The 22,791-nt window shown below is 55.0% G+C and overlaps 1 protein-coding gene across 1 annotated transcript in view; it reads right to left on the bottom strand.

Moving 5' to 3' along the window:
- The window catches only part of Tg (thyroglobulin), a 213,545-nt gene that overhangs the window by 24,233 nt on the left and 166,521 nt on the right, over positions 1–22,791 (bottom strand). Inside the window, exons 42-43 of the mRNA XM_015486500.2 lie at positions 7,719–7,883; positions 6,617–6,784 (exon numbers count right to left, since the gene is read on the bottom strand). Coding sequence (XP_015341986.1) covers positions 6,617–6,784; positions 7,719–7,883 — 333 coding nt within the window. The remainder of the gene's footprint in view (positions 1–6,616; positions 6,785–7,718; positions 7,884–22,791) is intronic.

Below are 22,791 nucleotides of genomic sequence, written 5' to 3'. Positions count from 1 at the left end.
GGTCTCTGCCGACTGCCCCTGGCTCCTGGCTAGGTGCACACTCAGTAGGCACGCCCACGTGGTGGCTCCATACACTCCTCTCCATGGCCACGTGGCTCCCCTGCCCTTCCCTTCCATGCCCCCACCAAGGCCATCTGGTGTCCCTGTGTGGTCCCCCGGTGACTGTCTCACAGCACATCGCCCACTCACCTGGGCAGTCCGCCCCCAGCTCCTCACTCCACAATGGCACTGGCTCAGGCCCTTTCTGGCACCTTCACTGCTATCTCTGGCCACTTTTGAGTGCTGATACCTCAGTGGCCACACCTGCCCCTTTCCTCCCGCTTTGTCCACACGTGCTTGTGGGGTGGGGTCATTTCCTCCCTTTGCCTCAACAATACCCTGTACACAGGGATTCCTAGGTCGCCCTCCAGCCCCAGGCTCAGACCTTCTCCTGCCTCTGGAAATGGCTCAGGCCCCGCCAGGCACAGTCCTGCTCCCCATCTCCACGTGCCCCACCCCCTCCCGTTTCCGATCCTCTCTGAGACCTGCACCAACGCGTCTCCTGTTCCTCCCTCTTCCCCTCTTCCCCAGGGCTCCCCGAGCTGGTGGTTGAGTCTCCCCAGCCCTCCTGCCCCACCTTGACGCAGACTCCAGGATGCTGCTCCATGGGTGGGGGTGGGGTGCACTGCACACAAAGGCCCTTGACCAGTTTGTACACTGGCTACTTTAGAAATATCTACAGCACTGACTCCCCCTGAACCCCCAACTCATATGCCCAGCTGCCACCAAGTTGTGCTCCAGCTGGATCCTTTCTAACGGTTCCCGCTTCCATGGCCCTGTCCAAGTGACCAGCTCGCTCCCTGGGCTTCTGCCACAGCAGTGTCTGGGCCCCACGTTCTTCCGTCTTAATTTCTTATTCAGCTACCAGAATAATCTTTTTACTTATTTTATTTTTGGAACCTGACTTGAACCCAGGGTGCTTAACCACTGAGCCACATCCACCGGTTTTTATATTTCATTTTGAAACAGGGTCTCACTGGATCGCTTAGGGCCTTGGCAAATTGCTGAGGCTGACTTTGAACTCATAATCCTCCTGCCTCAGCCTCCCCAGTTGCTGGGATTATAGGCTAGTGCCTCCATGCCCTGTAGAATACTCTTTTTATAAAGGGTAAATTAGTACAATCACTTCCTAGCTTAAGAACAGTCCAAAACGGGAGAATAAAATCACCTTTCTGATGGCCACAGATCTCACTTGTGGGTCCCCTCCAGGGCCCCCCACACCTCCTTCACACTCTCCGTATCCTCCTGCATTTCCCTGCACAGGGCCTTCCTGTAGCCTCCAAGCAGCCTGAGCTGTTCCCCCTCAGGACTTTTGCACCTGCAATGCCCCTAGATCTCCCTTGGCTCCTCCTCAACATGCAGGTCTCAACCCAAAGTCACCTCCTCCTAAAGCTTCCCTGTGCTGCCCCCTACACAGTCACTTCCATCGCAACCGCCCTGGGTCAGCTTCCTCAGAGCGCTCTGCACTCTGAATTCTTAATGCATTTGTTATAAATCATTGTCTGTGGTCCCCAGTGACAAGAAAGACTCCGCAAGTCAGGGGCTTTCTCTGATTCGCTACCCCACTCGCCCCAGAGCCTAGAAGACAGTTCACCACACAGGAGGAAGTCCCAGCGCATGGGCAGAAGGGACTTCTGACCCCTCCACATATTAGCATGCTGAGGGAGAAGACCCACTTCTCCACCGGGCGGCAGGCCAGCGCAGAGTGCTACGACACTTGGAAGGACCCCCAAGAGTATTTCCTGTTCGTTTATTTTAAAATCAGAAGAAAAAAATAATGAAAATATTATAATGATTTCAGCTTGGTTTGCCTTCATCTTTCTACCAATGCAACAGTAAAATACAATGTTTAATATTTGGGAGGGTATCAGGTCCACCCTTCTTGAGCCTCCGCTTTCTCTGAATGTACAATCCCAGCGTCACAGGGAGAATTAGATTAAGTGACATGTGAGCATCAGGCTGTGTCCGCCTGGGTCACAGCATGGGAGGATGGACTCACAGTGTGCTAGGGAGCCACAGCAGGGAGACCTCAAGGTCCCCAGGTCGTGGGAGCTGTCTCCTTTGTTAGATGTGCTTGTCCTCTCACAGTGTTGCAGGAGGCTGGCGGCGGGCTCACACGCCACTCAAAGGCCAAAGAACCACAGTTCAGCAACTTGCCTAGGTGAGATGACTAAAGCCAGGACTTGACCTGCTTTCCTGATTCTGCACCCCTGCTCTGCCCTGGGCCCGGAGCTGACACCCCCTGCCCCAAGTGCCCGGGCTGAGTGGCACAGCGCCTCTTTTCAGGAACTCGCCTGCACAAGCTGGGACTCCTGCGAGCACTTCTTACTGTAATCTGTCACCGAGGACTCAATCTCCCTGTGCTGGGGTGGGTGCCAGCCCTTCTGCTGCCAGGTGCTGCCTTCCAACTCTCAGGCGCTCCCCACCCCCTGCCCGCCACAGGGCCCGACTCCACCTGCTCCCGAATGAGGATGACGCCTGGCCAAGCTCAGGGCACGGCAGTGGCGCTCTGTTTCTGATTTTTCTTGCCTTCCTTGGAGATGCTGGTGCTTGGAGGGGAAGCAGAATGTAGCATCTTGGAACAAATCTGCTTCTGATCATGCAAATGAATGCCCGGTTAATGTAGGCAGACTGTCAATTCACCAGTAAGCCAGGGAAAGGGGGAACGTCCCCACCACGAGACTGATGGAGACTCTCAATAGAAAGCTGCTACTCCAGAAGACAAGAGCACGGTCGGTGGCGGAGCCTTTCTAGGATCTGAGCAGCGCTGAAGCTCCCCAGGTACGTGGGTAACTTGCTGGGCGTCATCGGCACTCTTTGGGAGTCCAGAGCTGGCCTGGGGGGCAGGGGTGAGGGTCTTCTCACAGACTAGATGAGCCCCTACTCTCCCAGCCCTGTGACACTTGCCAATGTGATGGCTGGGTCCAGTGGGCTCCTTCCCTTCCTGGGACTTCACGGGAAGTTGGGCTTTGGGGACTGAGCTCCGGCTGGCATTTATATGGGGTTGGCACAAGGAGACAGCATGTGTGTGTGTACGCGCACGCGCGCGTGGGTCCGCTGTGATTTGGGAAACTAGTCTCAGGTGAGGCCAGGTGATTTGGTGATGATATTCCTGCTTTCTGCAGATGATTCTTTAAAGCAGGGTCACAAATCCTTCTATTAAAATTAAAGAATTATGTGAAAAAAACTAGCATTTAATGAGATCAAGCTAGTTTCCAGACATTGGAGCACATTTGAATCCTCTGAATATGTTTATGAGGATATTAACTAATAGCCTCCCAATTTGCAGATAGGGAAACTGAGGCTCAGGCCCTGAGTACTTGAATGCCCTGCATTACAACCAAGGAAACCCAGGACTCTCTCAATGTTGTGTTGACAGTTGGTCAAGGGAATAGGGTCCTGGTCAATTCCTTGGTCACCCCTGCTGGCTGTGTCACTGTGGGGCCAGGGACCCCTGTCCCCTATCTCCTGAGGTTCAGGGAGAGGTTACCCCTCTCTGTACAGAGTGTGTGTCAATCTGCTTCTTGGTCTATTTCCTAACCTGACTGTGACCTCCTTGGAGCAGGAATTCAATAGATATTTATGTCCAAACACCTGGCCCAGCATCTGGTACCCAGTAGGTGACCCATGACTGCTACCTAGCTCAGCAGACTCGTGTTGGTGCTAGTCAGGTGTGCCGAGCCCTTCTCAGGAGGATACGATGATTTAGTGCAATCAGGGCTGGTAAGCAGACCCTATAGGAAAATCTGTATTTTGTTGCCTGGGGACATTCCAGAAGAGGGGGTGGCAAACACCAAGCCCCAAGATGGGAGTGTTCTCAGCACACTCAGCAAAGAGGCTGACTGCTACGGCTAAAGCAGGGAGCAGAGCCAGGATGGGAGGTGCAGGAAGGGAGGCCAGAGAGCTACTAGGGCCACATCAGAAAGGACTCTGGAAGTCACCCTAGGGGTGGGGCTCTGACTCCGCAGTGAGATGAGGCTGTGAGAGGACTGTGAGCGGAAGAGCCGTCACCTGTCTGAGTCCTGCGGGGGGCCGCTCATGGCCTGGAAGGGCAGACAGAGGCAGGGCGGGAACACAGGGGGGTTCTGCCCCAATCCTGGAGAGAGATGGTGTTGGATAGAGTGATGGCAGAGAGGCAGGGGACGGCGGGGCTGGGTATGTCTTGAAGACAGAGCCACCTGGACGTGCTGTGGCAGGTTGCTGCTGTGTACTGAGATGGCAAAGAATAGGAGAGAGTATACTGGTTGGGGGTTGGGGACAGAGCCATCCGTTTAGGATTTAGGGTGAGTGGCTATGGGACATCTAAGTGAAGAACCAACCAGACTGCTGGCTCAACATGCCTGGGGTTCCAGGGCAAGCCAGGCTCAGGGACAGACTGCTGGAGATGCACTGGGGAGGTGTCCGAGGAACGGCAGGGAAGGTGGCGACCCTGCTATTCTCCTCCTCCACACCCCGCACACCAGTCAGTGCCAGGTGTGCTCTGGGCAGGGCGCAGGACCACAGGACCACTCATGGCTGTGCCGACCGCGCTCGAGGAGGACGATGGTGCTCAGGTGGGAGAGGAGCGGGAGGCGGGAGTGGGCAGCTGAGAGTGGCATTCTGGGCAGCAGCTGTGGACGGGGCCGTCATGCCGCAGACAGGTCTCTGTACTCGGTGGCCCGCCACGAGTGCATGCCCTCCAGCCAGGCCTGGCGTGGGCAGTGGGCCTCCTGTTGGGCACTGTCTTCCTTTGCAAGTGGAAGGAGAGAGCTCTGCCTTGAGGCCCCTGGGGAACTCACAGAGGAACGGAAACACCACGCTGAACGGGACCCCATGCCCTGGAGTCCGGCTACTCCCCAGTGTGGGTATGGAATTCAGGACAGAGAGGGGAACGTCCCAAAGACACTACTGGGACAGTGCCTGGACCTGAGGAGCCCAAGGCAGCCACGTGCCCAGTCGACCCTCTTACAGTTGATGGCATGCTGGAGAAAGGTAACCTGGCCACACCGTGGCCCTCCGCAGCCCGGGACCTCCAGACAAGAGGTGCCCCTCCCTGGTGGTCAGCACGTCCACTGCCACTGGGGCACCCTTCCACCCACCTGTGCCCTGCCTAGATCTCTCAAGGCTCCTGGACTGTGAAGTAGTTCTTTCCCTCATTTGGAAATTGGGGCTGGCCGGAACAAGCTTTAGCACGTGGTCCAGAGACGCAGACTGTGGGAGGAAGAACACACAGCCTCTCCCACAGGAGACGGAGCGCTACAGGGAAAGGTTAGGTTGTGTGTAACACGTCGCACAGGCACATACAGCAGCAGTGGGTTAATTCGTGAGGCTCCCTGTCCCCTCTCCACCGCTCCCCAGGGAGCTGGCACTAATGGATTCTTGTATATCTGTCCAACCATTACCCTTCCACACAGAAATACATTAAAATATGGACATTTACATATATGCAGATACACAAAGATTGCTTTTTAAAAATAGGAGAGCTATCTTAATGCCACATTCCTCTTAGTTTCCCACTTAGCAACAGATGACGGGCACTCTCAAGCAGGCTGAGAGACCTAGCTCATTCATTTCAATGGCTGCATAGTAGTTAATACTTTGTGTGCATCTCAATTTCCTCCAGAATTTCCCACTTAATGGACATTTGAGTTGCTTCCGTTTTTTTTCCTCCACAATAATTAATGCTGGGTTGAACACCCTTGCACACATATGTAAAAACAAGGGTTTTTCTGGCTGTGAGATAAATTCCCCAAAGTGAGATATATGATCCCAAGAAAGCAGAATAATTCTAAGGAATGCAGGGTCCTGTGTGGCCACCTTAAATGATGTTTTGAAGCACCACCGTGGGAAGCCAGACTGTGTGCTGGGAGGCCGCCTCCCGCCCAGGTCCACAGCGGGCTCTCCCTGTCTCCAGGGGCTGGGCCCCTTCCCAGCCTGACCACCTAAGGGTTTTGGTCAAGAGCAGAAAGCAGCAGGGCCAGAGTAGGGTGCTGGGCCTCTTCTAGGCCTAGCACCTTCCTAGTGAGTGACGGCGACTTCCTGCCTGTCACAGCAAGACCTGTGCCCGGCAGATAACAGGCTTGGCCGCTCACCCCCACTCGCCATGCGTCCGGCGTGCCCCGTGAGTCACGTTTTGTGCCAAGGTGTGGCAGGTCCTTTTCTAGGGAGGAAAATCCCCCGGAAGCTGGTGTCCGGGTGCTTCCAGGACGGGAAGGGCTGTCACTGAGCCCACATCCCCGCCTCTCCTTCCCCAGTTCTCAGTGGGGCTGGCAGGCAGGGCTCTCCCTGAGCGGCACCCGGTGTTGCAGCATGGAACCCTGCTGCCCAGCACCTGGCCTGCTCCCGCTCAGGGTGTTCATGCATCCCCCCAGCGCGTGGTCGTGGGTGTGTCTGCCAGGCTCCCAGCCCTGCCAGTGACTTATTTTTGAACCCAACTCCCCCCACCCCATCACCACCTCCAAACGCACGCAGCCTTGCTTCATGGGAGTTTCCAGCAATCAATTGCCCTCAAGCAAGGAGGCAGACCCCATCGCAGTCAGGTCCGCAGTGCGAGCCTGGGGCGTGCCAGCTGCAGTCTCGAGGCCTCCTGGCTGCCTACCTTCACGGCCTTGGCTCTGTCGATAAGCCCGTCGTCCTGAGAGCTCCCGATCAGCAGATCCACCTTCACCCCCGGAGGCCTCTGCAGCGCTCTGGCTGGAGCTTCGCGGAGGTACTGGCCATCGACCACAGGACCCCAGTAGTGGAAAGGGCCACTCACAGCCAGGAGCTGCAAAGGGCAAAGGAATACCACTATTTGTCTGAATCTTATCTTCTTTTAAGAGTAATCAGCTGCACCGCTTTGCCTAATGGTCCCAACACTGTGCCTATGCCAAGTGAGCGTCCGTGCTGGCTCTTCACCAGGGCTCCACTGGCAAGCCAGGGTGAAATGACAGAACCACAGGCAGGTAGGACACCAGGTGACAGTGCCCGGGGCTGGACAGCAAATGTCGCTCTCAGTCATGAGGGCCCCTAGGAGAATGTCACAGGGCTTCCCTGCCAAGGTAACAGATCCCCAAGAAGGTGTGAGGACGCACAAGGTGCCGCTTCGAGCAGGCAGAGGCAGCCAGCTTCAGCCGCGACCGGATTAGCCTGCACAGGGGCCTAAGGAGGCCCACAGGGGGCTGGAGCCCAGACTCACTTCTGGGGGGGGGGTCAAGCCGTCAGCTGAAATGACCACAGTGAGTCCTGCTAATGTCTCCTTTACTGAGACGTGGCTGTGAGCAAGGTCCTTGCTGGCTAGAAGGGACACACAGCTGTGCTGTGCAAGGTGGCCCAATCCACTGGCCATTGTGAAACCATGTCCACAATGCTCAACACGTGCAGTGTGACCTGACTGAGTGCCCACCACCATCCTGGCATGGGGGGCATGACCCTTCCACCCACTACTTCATTTTATTGTCCCACTCCATAGGGTCTGCCTCACTAGTCCCACTTTGTAGACAGAAAATCCAAGTGGCAGAGAGACCTGCAGTGCTTTCTGTATGCTTGGCCCATTGTGGCCTGAGACCCTGCAGGGGCCTGGGGTCAGGGGTGGCAATCGAGCTCCAGCTGGCCACCACCTCACTGTGTGGCTTTGGTGGATCCCATCTCTCCCCAGGCCTTGTTTTTCCATTGTAAGCGACCAGAGACTGTCCCTCCCCAGTCTGCACACATGTGCCCACCTTGGTCTGGGCATCATTGAGGACATTGGCGGGCTTCTGGCGGAGGCAGGACACTACTTCTCGGCTGGACGAGGTGGGGCAGCTGACCTCTCTGGCCAATGCCACTGCCTGCTGCTGAGCCCTGTCTGGGCTGATGACAGCTGCAGGGGACAGTGCGGAGCCTCCCTGGAAGAGAAAGCAGACTCAGGGCGGAGGGTCTCCACTATCCCTACCCCTGCTCAGCCCAGAGACTTGGGGCTCTGTGATCTCCTCCACGCAGGATTCCCGGGACCCTGCTCAGGGAGGCCCACAGTTGCCTCGGTTTCCTCATCTGAGAAGCAAGGGGGTGGGACGAGGCCACCAGTCTTGGCAGTGTGGCTGATGACAGATCAGTGTTACGCCACATGTGTTTTTCTGTGCTGGAGCTGAGCTGGGTCTCCTCACTCCAGCGTAAGAGAGCTCTGGCCTGGCCGGCTCCATTTGTGTCTCAGTTCTGAGCTATATGCATCAGGGACATGAACACCAGAGCCCAGAGCACAGCCTCCTTTCACAGAGCACGGGGAGACCAGAGCAGTGCTGCCCGACCTGGCCCCCAGAGGAGGCTGGAGAAATGCAGAGCAAGGCACACCCAAGGTCCTCCTCACCTAGAGACAACAGGCAGATGCCCTAATCTGGCCAGGCCACTATCCTGAGGCCCCACCAGAGACCAAGGGGCATGGACAATGTCCTGGATTGAGGGAGATTGTCCTCTGGAAGGTGCCAGCAGCCACCAAGCGTGAGTCAGGATGGAAGGTCGTGGACAAAGAATGGGCCAAGCTCCAGGCCTGACAGCTGACAGCCAAGGGGGAAGGGGAGGCCAGTCCAAGGAGCTAGATGCCATCAGATGAAGAGAAGAGAAGAGAAGAGAAGAGAAGAGAAGAGAAGAGAAGAGAAGCTCTGTGCCCCACACCTGCTCCACCTGGATGCAGATGGTTTCAGAGTCATGTAACATAAACACCTGTCCTTCTCCTTGGCAACTCAACAGTGCTGTCAGCCCCCATGGCTGCCCTGGGGTGCAATAATCGCAGGGCTCACCTGGATGGAATTCTTTCTGTATGCCAAGCACTGCTCTTAGCACCTCAGGTATTAACGTGTTCAAGATCAGCCCATTTTCCAGATGAGGAGTTGAGGCAGAGGTGAATGACTTGTCCAAGGCCTCAGAGGTAGTGAGAGGCAGAATCGGGATTTGCACCCAGTGGCCAGCACTTGGCCACTGTGAGGTGGACCTTTCCTATATACCTGGGGTTCTCAATGACCTGGTGGCACTGTTACTGTTCTTATCTCTGTTTATTAGTCAGGTCCCAGGAGGGACTTGCAGCCAAGTCAGAGGCAAGGCCAGGCAGGCTGGAGCTCAGTGGAGGGACTGGGGAGTGTGCAGGGCGTGGAGCTGGAGGCCTCAACACGGCAGCTGCGTGGCCTTGTGCCGAAGGAGCCCTTCCAGCAGGCTCAGCTGTGCAGACCAGGCCTGGCAGCTTGGCTCCTGACTCGAGGCAGTGACAGGAGGAATCTGTGGTTTTATGTCCTTAACGCATTTAGATGATACCCTGAGGCCCTCCTGGGTCTGGCTGGCCCACTCCAAGGGACAAGCAGCTTTCCAGAGCCCTGTGATCCCCAGCCAGTGGCTCGCGCTGGCTTTCAGCAGGGAGAGTCCTAACTCCAGGCTCACACACGCAGCCAGCCCAGGCCTGAGCTGTGGTGGTGGCAGAGAACCAGGGTCAGGGTGATTTAGAGGGAGCACTGGGTTCCGGGCCCTCGGTTTCTTTTTCCAACAAGGAGTGGCCAGCTTTCCCGAGAACAGCTCAAAAAGCTGCTTTTTCTTAACAGAACACACACACACACACACACACACACACACACACACACTTAAGATACTTGGCCAAAGCTCCACGTTCAAAATAGCAAATTGCAGCTGGCCCAGCAGCCCCGGAGACAGGCCCTGCAGATGGGTGGATCCCAGGACCATGTTTTTACTCTATGTAAAGCCACGCTCCTGACACGGTAAGGAAGTGGTCAAAGGCGTGGGCGACGCTGATAACATGAGAGGCTTAGAGAACTTTCCTCTCCAAGTATTCTGTTTAATCAGTTTTTCTGAAGGAAATCTCCTTCTCTATGGGAAATGGATGGTTACCATCCAGTGGCCAACCCAGCCCTGGAGTTAAAGCTTTTGATCGGAGACGCAGAACTTGGAGGAGGCAGGGGTGGGGGTGCACAGAGCCCTGGCATGGGACAGAGGGTCCAGGTGTGAACCCAGCTCTGCCACTCTATGAAGTGACGCAGGGGAGCATCCATCCCAGGACCAGCATGTGCCCCTCGTTAGTGGGAACAAGGGACCACACTTCACAGGGCTGTGGTGGCTAGGACCTGCATCAGCCCAGTGGGACCTCCTGGGACCCTTCAGGCACCAGGCCTCTCCCTGTGCCCCATCGTGCTGCAGGTCTGCAGCCTGGGCAGCCTGGGCTTGGTCTCTATCTAAATCTGACACAGCTATTAAGTGTCAATGAGTTTCCTCTCACATTTTTTTTTTTAATTTCAAAAATAGCATGGACCAAAACCACAATTGCTGACCACAACTCTTTCTTCCTGTAGCTTCTGAGCATTGCCTTGACCTCAGTTAGCACCTCAGACCAAGACCTGCCCCTGTTGAGAACACACACACACCCACACCCATGTGGTCACAGAGACACACTGACACATGGACCCTTACACAGACACAGATGCAGAGAGACACACATACAAGTCAGACACACACACAAAAGTACAGACACACAACGAGACCCACACAGTCCCAGAGACATTCTCTCTCTCTCTCTCTCTCTCTCTCCTCTCTCTCTCTCTCTCTCTCTCTCACACACACACAAACACACACAGACACACACACACACCAGCCCTTCCTGAAAGGGATGCTGGGCGTCTCCCAGGAGGCACCACTCATAGGCCTTCCGTGAAGAGATGGTCAGCAAGCAAAGCAGCAGGGACAGGGAGGCCCTGTGACAAAGTTGCTGTCCCCCGAGGACCCTGCCCTGACGGAGGGGCAGCTCTGTCAGGAAGGCGCCTGCCCTGCCCCTTCCTGGTGTCCTAGGCTCCTTAGCCCCCTTTGCTCACGGACGCTGCACTGTGAGGTGGGGACGCCCTCAGGGAAGGGACACGGGATGAGAAGGGGTGCTCAGTGCATCCTCAGCCACCTCCATGTGGGGCACTCCTCATGCCAGCTCCTCAGCACCCCCACAGCAGTGCCGCACAGGCCACCAAGGTGAGGGGATGCACACGGCACTCACGCTGCCCGTCTCAGGGCAGCCCCATGAGGCAGGGACCCGCTCAATGTCAACCTCAGAGGCCACAAGACCATGGGCAGAGACTGAGCCTCACACCCAAGTCTCAGTTGGGCAGGACACCATGGGATTGGAACCCGGCCGCGGGCTCCAGAGTCTGTGCCGTAACCACCGCGCCCAGCAGTCTCAGCCGAGGCCTGAGTCCCTTTCCGTCTCTGTGAGGATGTGACGCCAATGCCAAGTGGACAGACCAGGGCCCTGGGAACAGCAGACGGGGCTCCGTTCAGCTGTCGCCATCCTGCCGGTCCCCAGCCTTCCCTAAAGCATAAGTCTCCCCGCAGCACTCGGTTCTGGCCCAACTTCAGCAGAGGGTGAGAATGAACAGGACCCTGGTCTTGAAACTGGGCCTCAGAGCACTTTTCCTGTTTCTTCTCAGGACTCAGTTCTCGGCCTTACCTGTGGGGTCCCTAGTAGGATTTGGGTGAGAAGAGCAAAGGAGGGTCAGCCTGGCTCAGCGACCTTTGACCCCCAGGCCAAGGTCTCCCTCTTGGTGTCTAAAAAGGCATTAAAGCATCAGGCTGGCATCAGAAGTCTTTTGATGGCAGGATTTGAGGGAGGTGTTCCTCCTTCTCTTATAGAGTGTACATATGCATGCGCATACACACACACACACACACACACACACACACACACACACACATGCTTCAAGGGAAACTAGAAGGAATGAAACATCCAAAGGCACCTTTCAAGAGCCAGCACAATGCCGGGTGTGGTGGTGCATGCCTATAATCCCAGGGGCTTGGGAGGCTGAGGCAGGAGGATCGCAAGTTCAAAGCCAGCCTCAGCAATTTAGGGAGGCGCTGAGCAACTCAGTGAGACCCTGTCTCTAATAAAATACAAAATAGAGCTGGAATGTGGCTCAGTGGTCAAGTGCCCCTGAGCGCAATTCCCGGTACCAAAAAAAAAAAAAAAGAGCCAGCGCATTTGTGAGCGTTTCCTCCATGATGCTGACAGTCCTGCAGTTCCCCCCATTCTGCTGATGGACAGAGAGACCCAGAGTGGGCAGGCCATTTGCCCAAGGTCTTGGGACTAAGAAGCAGCAGAGGCAGACTTTGGGGCTTTTGTCACCCCATGGCATCTACCACTGGGAACAGCAGGACCTCGGCACCTTGCTGACTCTGGTTTCCACTGCAGGGAGTGACAGTGGATGGAGGCCCACACACAAGAGTGGCCTGGACAGTGAGAAGAGGACGGGCGGGTGGCCTCCCCACAGCAGGAGCGTGGCGTGAGGGCAGTCTCCCATGGGCTCAGAGGCAGGAGTAAGGTCTGCAGCCTGGCGCGGCCGCGCAGAGACAAAACAGCCCCCACCCACGTCCCCGAGCTCCAGAGTGACCCCTGTGCTACATCTATCAGGCCCCCACCTTCGTGGCCTCAGTTGAACACCGTGACCACCCTGGGAAGCAGGGAGGGCGGATGCACCTAGAATACACACACACACCACTGATCCAACCATTCTCCCGAGCGTGCCACACTGATCTCAAGAAGAATGCGGTGGCCTCCGGGAAGATGTCGGACGGAGCACCTTAACGATCCACTAGGGCCAAGTGGAGAGGTCAAGACCCAGGCTTTCTGCCTCCAGGAGGCTTTCCCACAATGCCGTGCTGCCGCGGTGGAGGTGGCTCCGAGCGAGGTTGGTGGAGTCCTGCTCCCCTCCACCTCCTGCCCCACCCGTCACTCCACAGGGCCTCTAAGGACAGTCCAACGTCACCAGTTCCCAGGGTCCTCTACCCATTCTAAGTGAGCAGATGATGGAGTTTATTGATTTTTAAAATATTTTTCAAAATTGTTTACCTTTTCTCCAATGATGGATACTAAATTTATGATGAGAAAAACATTTCTATCACATTTAAAGGTGAATCCCACACGACAGTGCAGGCGACTCTCACCTCGCGGAGAGCAGCCCGTCTCGCAGCAACAGGAGGAGTCGGGCTGTGTGTGAAACAAGCAGTGGACTGAAGGTCCCCAGGGAGGAGGAGGGGGCTGAGGGACAGGACAGGTCCAGCAGGAAGCCTCGCCTGGGCAAAACGGCAATCCCCCTGCACCCCAGGACAAGGCTGACCATGTGTATACCCAATGCTGTTACCTTAGTGTACTTAATGGCAAAACAGATCGACTTTTGCAATTTTTAAAGCAGAAATAACAGTATAAACCTTCACCATAGAAAAAGACAGGGAAGCAAAACAAAGATTTTAAAATCATACCTTCCTCCCCACCCCCATCAAAATCAATCACTAACGCTGGTCTCGTCATTTGTCTCTTCCATACAAATGTGCGCATGTGTGTGTAAATGTTTATGTGTGCACACGTGGGTGGAGGAAGTTAGTACCATGGTGTTATTTTGAACTTGTCTTTTTCACCTAACAGTCCACTCTGGATGGGGTCCTGGGCTACTCATTTACCAGCTGTGTCAGTCAGCAGGCTAACACAAGTGTTCACAGAAACATTGTTCATGACTGATAATAAGTGGAGACAACCCAAATGTTCATCAGAGGATAAATACATAAAAAACATGGCGCATTGCACAACGGAATAATATTCAGCAGTAAAAAGGAAGGAAGCGCGGGTACGTGTTGGGACATTGAAGAAGCAAAACAGCTCGACGCAAGAGGCTGCATGATTCCATTCACACAAAACGCCCAGAGGAGGCGAATCTGCAGAGACTGAAAGTCGACCAGTGGTTTCCTGGGGTGGGAGTGAGATGGCCCAGGAGGAAGAGTGGAATGGCTAGGTCATGTGACAGCTCTATTTTTAGCAGTGTGAGAAACCGTTTTCCAGTGTGGCTGCATCATTTGGTGTTCCCAATTTGTGAAATTCCTGTTTCTCCACATTCTTACCAAATATTTGTCATTGTCTATTTTTCGTTTCATTTTGCTCTGTTTTGTTTCCGTTGTTGTTGTTTTTTATTATAGCCATCTGGTGGGTGTGAAGTGGTATCTCATTGTGGTTTTGATTTTCATTTTCCTAATGACTAATGATGTTGAGGATCTTCTCATGTGTTTTAAGGGCCACTTGTACATCTTCCTTGGAGAAATATCTCTTCAGATCCTTTGCCTGCTTTTAACCAGCCATCTTTTGTTATTGAGTTGTAATTGCTCTTTACATTTGCTGGATACAAGTCCTTTACCAGATACATGAGTGCAAATATCTTCTCCCATTCTGTGGGCCGACTTTTCACTTTCTTGATAGCATCTTTCGCAACATGAAAGATTTTATTTTGATGAAGTACAGGGTATCTTGTTTTTCCTTTTGTTGCTTGCTATTTTGGTGTTCTATCTAAGAAGTTTTAAAAATAGGTATCCATAGAATACTATGTAGCACTTCTGGACTTTGTATTTAAAAAAAAAATTTTAGATGTTGATGAATCTTTATTTTATTCATTTATTTACATGTGGTGCTGAGAATCAAACCCAGTGCCTCACACATGCTAGGCAAGGGCTCTACCACTGAGCCACAACCCCAGCCCCAGGACTTTGTATTTTTAAAACCACTTTTTACAATGCACTATGTTTTTATTGCAAACTGAAATCACCCCTGGTGTCTCCACTAGATGAAAGAGAAGGATGGCACCAACGGGTAGTTGAACCAGGTGGGTCCAGCACCTTTACCCATTTCTCAGTTTGTGCTCACCAAACCTCTACACCAATGAGCATGTCTGTTCCTTTTATTAAAGACTGACAGAGGCCCAGAGAGGGTAAGTGACAGCCCCGAATCACCCAGGAATCAGGGGCTGGGTATGTCGTCTGTGTCCACGGCCTCTGCACTACTCAGGAAACCCACCTCCCTTGCCTAGGGTTCTCGGGCCAGCCTGGCTGTCCGTGTGGCTCAGCTGCACAATGGCCCTGTGCCTGTGGAGGGAAGGTGGGAGGCTGCGTCCAGGCACCCAGGGGGCCTCTAAGGGCTCCCTCTCCTCACTCTCTCTGCTTGGGACTGGAGAAGACCTGGGCCTGGCTCTGCCCCTTTAGAAGGGAGCGTCGCCTGTCATGCTTCCCCTTGGGTCTTGCAGACTTGATAACACGTCTTCTTCCATCTGCCACAGACATGGTGCCTAATTGCCTCTGTCACCTTCTGGCTGTCAGAAGCCATTTAAATGCTTGGCACTTGAACGTTACTGATTTTCCAGGCACAAGTGTCATACTTTGAAAGTGACACTCTGAGTGATAGCCAAGGCGATGGCTGTCCTTTCATTTCCAAGGGAGCTGAAGACACAGGACGCTGAGCTTCCCGCTGGGCGCCCGGGAGCACTGATGGTGTGCGCAGGGGCATATGTCTCCCTTTAGAAGTCATCTCGTCGTCTCAGCCTGTGCAGGTCACTTACTGCTGGAGACGGCCGGCCGGCTGCTCCCGGGACGAGAGCCGAGGACGCGTCCTGGCTGGAGCGGGCGGCAACTGTGGCTCTGCTCCCTTTCATTCTTGGGCTCTGAACTGAGGAGCGGAGCTCTGGGTTCGCTTTCTAGGAAGCCACGGCACTGAATCCTTTGTCCACCCTGGAGCCTGGAAGTCTGAGAGCAGGTCCAGCCAGGATGGTGTCCTCTGAGGCATTGTCCCTGGCTTGAGACGACTGCCCTCTGCTGCCTCCTCCTACACCCGCCTTCTGTGTGCGGTCCCTGGGGCTCTGGGATGTCCTCCTCTTTCTCCTTATAGGGATGACAATTAGATTGCAGGAGCCCTGCTCGAATGGCCCCCTTTAGCTTGATGGCCTCTTAAAGGCCCTTGCTCTAACAGGGGCAGTCAGAGGTTCTGGTGTTTGGGGTCAACACATGCGTTCTGGGGACCTGGTCAGCACATGACGCCCCCTTCAAGCCTCAGTTTCCTCCCCTGTAAGTGTCCGCCTCACCAAACTGTCGCAAGGCCCCCAGGAGCCATGTGGGGGAGGCCTGCGCATGCTCCCTGGCTGCCGAGGGCACACTCGCCTGCTTCTGCTGCCTCTGTGACTTGGTCCTAAAGGCTTCATGATAAGCCGGCTGCAGGCCAGCTGTTTTGACTGGCTCTACGTCATCGTCTTCTTTAAACCTGTGACGAGCAGTCCCCAAGTGTAAAGCCACAAGGAGGAGAGGGACTGCTGGCTGCTGGAAGGGGTCAGGACACGCTGTGTACACGTGCTGAAGTGCCACGCCACGCACCACAGACTTGGACAACTGGTACCTGCTGATCCGACCCTCAGTGTTCACTAAAGGAAAAAAGAAAACTTTGAAAAATAGCTTCCAGTGTAGAAAAGCATTAAGGCAAGTGCTTGTAATCAGGAAAAGATGCTACTTCAAATCCCGACTCCTCCACCTAGTGGCCTGGTCGCCTTGGGCAAATCAAGAACTTGGCCAGTTTCAGGGCCGAGCTCTTCTTCATCTCTCATGTGCAGTGCTACAGATGTCGGCTCCTGGTGGTGGCTCTGGGAGAGCTGCGTTCCTGGACGCACTCTCCAGGTGGAAACCTGAGGGGAGAGCCGTGGGGGGCTCTGCGGTCCTCAGCACCCCAGCCCTGCAGGACAGAGTGGCTGCTTGTTTCCCTGCAGGCTCTGGCTCCAGCCATAGCCTCGATGATGAAGAACTACCAAGAAACCAAGGAGTCAGGGGAGAATGGACCCAGTAGAGACGCCAGGAGTAAGGAGGCCAAGGCCTGATGACCAGGTCCCTCTGGCCCCTGTCCCTGTCCCTTCCCTCCTCTCCTTTCTTCCTTCAGTAGATGACAGTGGCCAGCTCCTGACCAACAGAAAGGACTTCCCATGGCTGCCCTAGAAAGTACCCTGTGTGCAGGAAGTCATGAGATGCTGGTAGGGACCAAAGAAGGAAGTGGACATCGAAGCAGCCCAGGTCCTCTCAGGACAGTCCCACGGGGAGTCATGACTTGGCCAGGGGACTGGGAGTCACTCCACAAAGACTGAGCAGGGGCCATGCAGACAGGTGGGAGCCACCTGATGCAGAAGGGCCAATGGAGGAGGAGGTAGCTTGGCTGAGCCTGGACAAGGAGGCAGAAGGGCCTTCCCTGTGCCATGTCACAAGGAGGGGGCAACGGAGCCACTGAGGAGGTGGATTGGGGCGCTGCAGCCATGTTCAGGACTCAGGAAGTTCACACTGGCCACTGCGGTGAGGTGGGTGACAGCCAAAGGCCTGCACCAAAAGAGGACATCCGGGCACTGACCGAGCTTCCTGACCAGCAGGGAGACTGCATTTGGGTTCCTGAGGACCAGCTGTCCAGCTGACCAGCAGGATGAAAACCCTGTCTCTGGTCTTCCTGATAATGGGACTTCACCCTGAGCCTCGCCCCTGCCCTACAACCTGTGTGTCCTCTGAGGTGCCACTACTTCATCTCAAGGTCTGAGCCCAGAACGAGGACAGCTGTGGCAACCACCGGGCTGGACATTCACACAGAACCTCATCCAACTCTCCCCACAGGACCCTGCTGGGGTCTCTTGCTAAGGGTCTGGCATCTCTAAGAATAAACAGGTGGACTGAGTCCCTGTTAGTTTTGCTCCTGGATCTACTCCACAGTGCCATCCCCTCCAAACCTGCCAGAAGGAAACAGCTATAAATCATGATGATGATGATGATGAAGAGATGCAGAAAGAATTGGCGGAATGTTGGCTCTTGGAGGAGAGAAATGTTGTTGACCCCTGCTCTGACAGCTTGGACCTCAGTCTCCTCATCTGTCAAATGAACACGTGCTCAAGTCTCAGGTGTGGCCTCAAGAGCAGGTGCCACGGGCCCATCAGCACAGGTTCAAGGGCAGCGTCCTTCCTACCAGCTGCATGTTCTTAGGAAGTTCTCAAAGTCCTGTGCTCCATTTTCCTTGAGTGTAAAGCAAATAGAATATTTACCTTATCCATCTGCTGAGATGAATTCACGGAGAACGCGAACGTGTTTCCATGCGCCCACGTCTCTGACACATAGCAGCAGTCATTAAAATCACAAGCAGTATTTCAAAGAGTTCTTATGATAATTAAAGGAAATAACAGATTTAAAAATACTTCATAACCCATAAAGCACTCTACAGATGTCGGTTATTTATAATTTTATGGCCACTTAAACTAAAATTAAAAAAAAAAACAGTGAAATATTCTGTAGTCTAAGAAAAGATGCCTCAGGTTGAAGTTCAGTTTTGGCAGAGAGTACTCTGAGCCCCGAGCCTGTCTGTCCTGGCTGTCCTCCACGCTGCCCACTGCTGGGTGCAATTAGCTGTGGATCAGTGGGCACTGAGGGGGACGCTGACACTAATTTCACACCCATCCAGCCGGTTTTTCCTGGATGACACTGATCTAAATTACATCAGGGCGGCGTTGAGCTTGCTCTTCTTTAGATAACAGCAACATCGTGTCATTTGAGAGAAGTGTATCTCCTGGGAGCACGAGGCGCTGGGGGTGGAATGCACCACGAGCATCCTGCTGGGGCTCTTGGCTGCGTCGTGCTGCTCAAGCACACTGAGACCTGGCTGGACAGTTTTATTGGAATCCATGTTTAGGAGATGAAAACTCAGGGCAGAGCACTTAGGAGGCGGACTCCCGGGATGTTAGAGGCCTCCCTGCCTGGAGCCCAGCCTCTGTTCCCTTGTCCCTGGGACAGGCCGGCCCTGCTGCTGTGAGCTAATCTACGGGATAGATAATTCCAGGAGCTCTGAGCAATTCCTCCGTGCCCATGCCCCAGGGAACCAGAGGCTGATTAAGGCCTTGAGGAAGTTTGCGATCTGGGGGGAAGGGAGGCTCTTCTCTTTTATTTTTAACTCTCTCCTGTGGTCTCTCCCTCCCACTCCCCCTGCCTCCTTCCCCTTCCTTCCCTGGTGTTAGCTGGCTGCTGTGGCCTTGCAAGGTCCCAGTGCTGGGCACCACGTTGACAGAAGAGATCGGCTCCCTGCCCTCCAGAGTCAGGCCAGCAGACTGGAAAAGGGGCGGTGCTCCAAGACACCCCAAGATCTGCCCCCCTGGGCGATGGCACCCGAAACCGGGGCACACTGGCTCTCCTTTCTCCCTGGCAGAGGCTGACCCTAGGCTTTGTTCTGAAACACAGTTCACAAGGATTTCTGTGCCCTTCGCAGAAAAAAGACCATAGAATGAAGTCATGGCCAAGATTCGTCACTGTTTAGAAATGATGTCCGTTTCTCCTGAATGTCCCTGTTAGTCGTGGTGGCCCGTCAAGTGAACAAGACAATCCACCAGAGCACGGCAGGGAAATTCTAGAGTATTTACAGATAATTTAAGAAATCTCAAAATGCGCGTTCACGTTTGTGAGGCATAGGGTAGCGGAATCGCCACGTGTAACGATGACTAGAGAGGAGCACTGGGATGTTCACACAAAACGTCTTGCTCCCCAGCCCCAACTGGAAGTTAGGAGTTGGCCATGCCACACAGCAGGTACCGAGAGGAAGGGAGAGAGCTGGGATGCCACCCGAGGCCCCCAGCTGCTGCTCTGTGGGCAGTACAGACATGGTCAGAAGCCTCACGCCCCTGGACAGGGATAGGTCATCCTGGCAACAGCTGGGCGCAGGCAGATGGCACCCCTTGTCACCTTTCCTCCTCCCACGTAGCATGAGCCAGCTCAGGGACTCAGGCCATCGGGCAGCTGAAGACCCCACCTTTGGCAGAGGACAGATGAGAGTGGTGGCATGGCTTGACCCCACCTGGGCAGTGGGCAAAGGGGGCAAGAGTGCTTCCGCAGACTCCCACGCAGGGATAGGGCACGAGCACCTTGGCGGGGGGAGGAGCCAGGTGCAGCCCGGGGTTCTGGCTGATCCTGAGTGGGGGAGCCATGGGGGTCGGCACACGGGGAGGCAGAGGAGAGACGGGCACCTGCGAGGCGTTCATGCAGATTCTGAGGACAGTGGGGCATGGAAGGCTGGAGCAGCAGGGGACAGAGACGGAGCTCATCCGTCAGCTGGTTCCAGTGGACCTGAAGGGGCAGAGAGCACGAGGAGCCAGGACAAATAGGTAAGGGGCAGACACTACTGTCACTTCCACTTCCAGATGAGATGTGCTCAAGCCATTCCACCATGAAAAGGAACCAAGAAGGCACAGGGAGGACATTTGGTCAGTGCTTCAAATGTCTAGCCTCCGTGGGCCCCTCTCATGTCAAGGCCCCTGAGTACCACCTCTTGGTACCCTCATGCCCTCTCAGTGACGCCAGCTGTTTCCTTTGGTGTCCCTGACCACCAAGCTGCCCTGTCCTGGTTCCTTCCGGATCCCTATTCAACTCACGTGGAGCTCCTGGAGGGCAGAGCACATGTCACCTTTGTCCCCACGGCTTAGTCCCCGTGGCTAGCCCACGGGAATTCCCGCACACACACCCACTTAGAGAAGCGAGCACCTGGGGTTGGTCCTGGGAAAGAAAGGTCTCTGAGTCAGTGCATCTGGAGCAGGTGAGTAAAGAAAGCCACGTGGCTTATCCCAGATCCTGCTCAAGGGACAGTCCACGCCCTGGGAGACCGGCCGCCCTGCTTACCAACCCTCGCAGAGCTGAGGATAGTGGGTCTCCGGGAGGGGCAGGCGGCGGCTGTGCTTGAGCAACTTTGAGAGACAAGCGCTCTAATGAGTCAACATGTCAGTGCCCCGTGGCTCCCACACTGTCTCTTTCCTGAGAATGCCACTAGCTCCAGACGCCTCCCAAAGAAACAGGAAGAGCTTGACAACACGTTGAAGTTCACTCCACGGGGAACTCGGCTCCTTCCAGTGGGCCCTCTCCACCTTAGGAGCTGGTCCCAGACACAGGGACTCTCAGTGGAGCAGCAGCACCTGCCCACCCCCAGGAGGGAGAGTTTGCACTGTCTCCTGATGGGTGAAAGTCAGCATTCCCAGAGGAGTCCTGTTCCCCAGCACAGCCTCATCCATCTGTGCAATTGGGGGACAGTCTGGATCATCTCTTCTGGACAAGGCTCTCTGCTCTAGACTCAGTCGCCACGTGTTTTCGACACACCTTGACCTTCCTAAGCACATGCTCTGACTGCAGGGAATGAGCTCCTCACGCCACGCAGGCACTTTACACATATGGTCCCATGGAACCTGGTGATCAAGTAGCATTAGTAACATTATTAGGCTCTGGGAGAGCTACAGAAACCATGCAAGGTCACGTAGCCTCCAGGAATCTGGAACCTCGCTCTTGACCTTGACACCAATGTGTGCAAAGTGACCTATTTCCCCAGGGCGTTCTGAAAGGGGGTACTCGCTTCTGCTTGGGGAGGCCTAGGGATCTGTATGACTAAGTGAGCTCTGGTGGGGAGTGGGGAGAGATCTGGGAACCTGCTCATACTGGATCAAGCTGTGAACTCTGACTTACTATGGGGCTTAACCTTCATACCTGTCACCTGTCACATAACCCCACATCACCTTAGGAGCACTGGAACTCCCGGATCCCGAGACCCAAGCTGGAGAATGAGCTTCAGCTCTCTGCTGGGATCAGCAGGCCTTCCAGCTGCAGCTGGGACACCACAACTGGCTCCTCACAGCTTGTGTAAGGGGACTGCCTACTCAGGGGACCATCCACCTTAACACTCACCCTCAGACTTAATCAAGTGATCCTCAGCCTGCACATGGCTGGCATCTTGGTAATCTCCCAGTGGCCATCCGTCTGGGCCCAAAGAGCTAATTAATTTGCACAGCTCTGGAAATCACATGCTCCCTACACAGATGGTCCTGGGTGTCTTCACGAGCCCTGAAGCACGACCTCCCCATGGCTTGTCCGTCACCTGGCTGGGGCAGCGAAGCCTCGTCTGACCCAGACTTTTGCTTCAGGTCCCGGGAATGACATCACCCTCCGAGTTTCTGTCCGGGCTTCTTGTGTTGACGGGTACGTTGAGGACCTTGAATGATGACCTTCCTGCTGGCATGGAATCCAACCTGGTCCCGCCAGGCCTCAGTGCTAGGGGCTCCCGGACTTGCTGTGGCTCCTCTCCTGGCCCCCTCCCCACCAAGGTCCTCCTTCTTTAACCCCCTGGAGCTGTGATATCTGCTCCAGTCTCCTCCCTGGCAGGGCCCCTTCATGCTATCTCTGTGGCTTTCTCCCAGACTGTCCTGTCAGAAAGGCCATCGCTGTTTGCCAGATTCAGTAATTCAACAATATGCAGACCTGTGCTGGGTCTGGCTAACAGGGAAGAAAGGGTTTGGCTTGAGTTCCCTGAGCTCAGACACAGCCTGGCCATATACAGTCCCCAGCATGTGGCCGGTGTTGACAAAGGTTGGTTGAATGACTGAATGTTTGGACCCTGAGACGCATACCTGAATAAGTGGCCACATGCTTGTGCTCAACGGCCCCTTGGTGGGTTAGGAAGGAAAGTCCTGTGTGCTATTAGGGTACTGGGCCAGGTGCCGGGAGCCGTGGGAGAGGCCTACATGACAAACTAACAATGTTGTCCTCTGTGGTGCCTCTGCCCTTCCACAGGCCCTGACCGGCTGTGCCTTAGTGGCTGGTGTCTGGAGTGCTGTCTCATCTATGGGCAGTGCCCATTGTCACTAGCCTGACTTCCATCAGACTTGGAATGTCCTTGGGGCCCCACCACCAGGGTCCCACAGTCGCATCAGCAGTTCCCGCAGCCTGTACCCTCCTGCTGGCCAGGACTGGGCTGCCTCCTTTTCCTCCTGCAAGTCTCAGCTCATGACACCTGCAGATTCTCATGCCCCAGCCATGGACCCCCCCGGCCCTCTGTCCCACCAGCCCACTGTGTTCCCATTATAGCAGGCTCCAGAGTCCACGGTCGCCCTACTACCCTCCACGGGGTGACTCCAGGGTGGGCAGGCCAAGGAGGACAGGGCTTTG

This window comes from Marmota marmota, unplaced genomic scaffold (genome assembly GCF_001458135.2).
Source record: "Marmota marmota marmota unplaced genomic scaffold, marMar, whole genome shotgun sequence".
NCBI classification, from domain to species: Eukaryota; Metazoa; Chordata; class Mammalia; order Rodentia; family Sciuridae; genus Marmota; species Marmota marmota.
The sequence above is the reverse complement of the archived record's forward strand: the minus strand, read 5'-3'. Positions and strand labels throughout refer to the sequence as shown.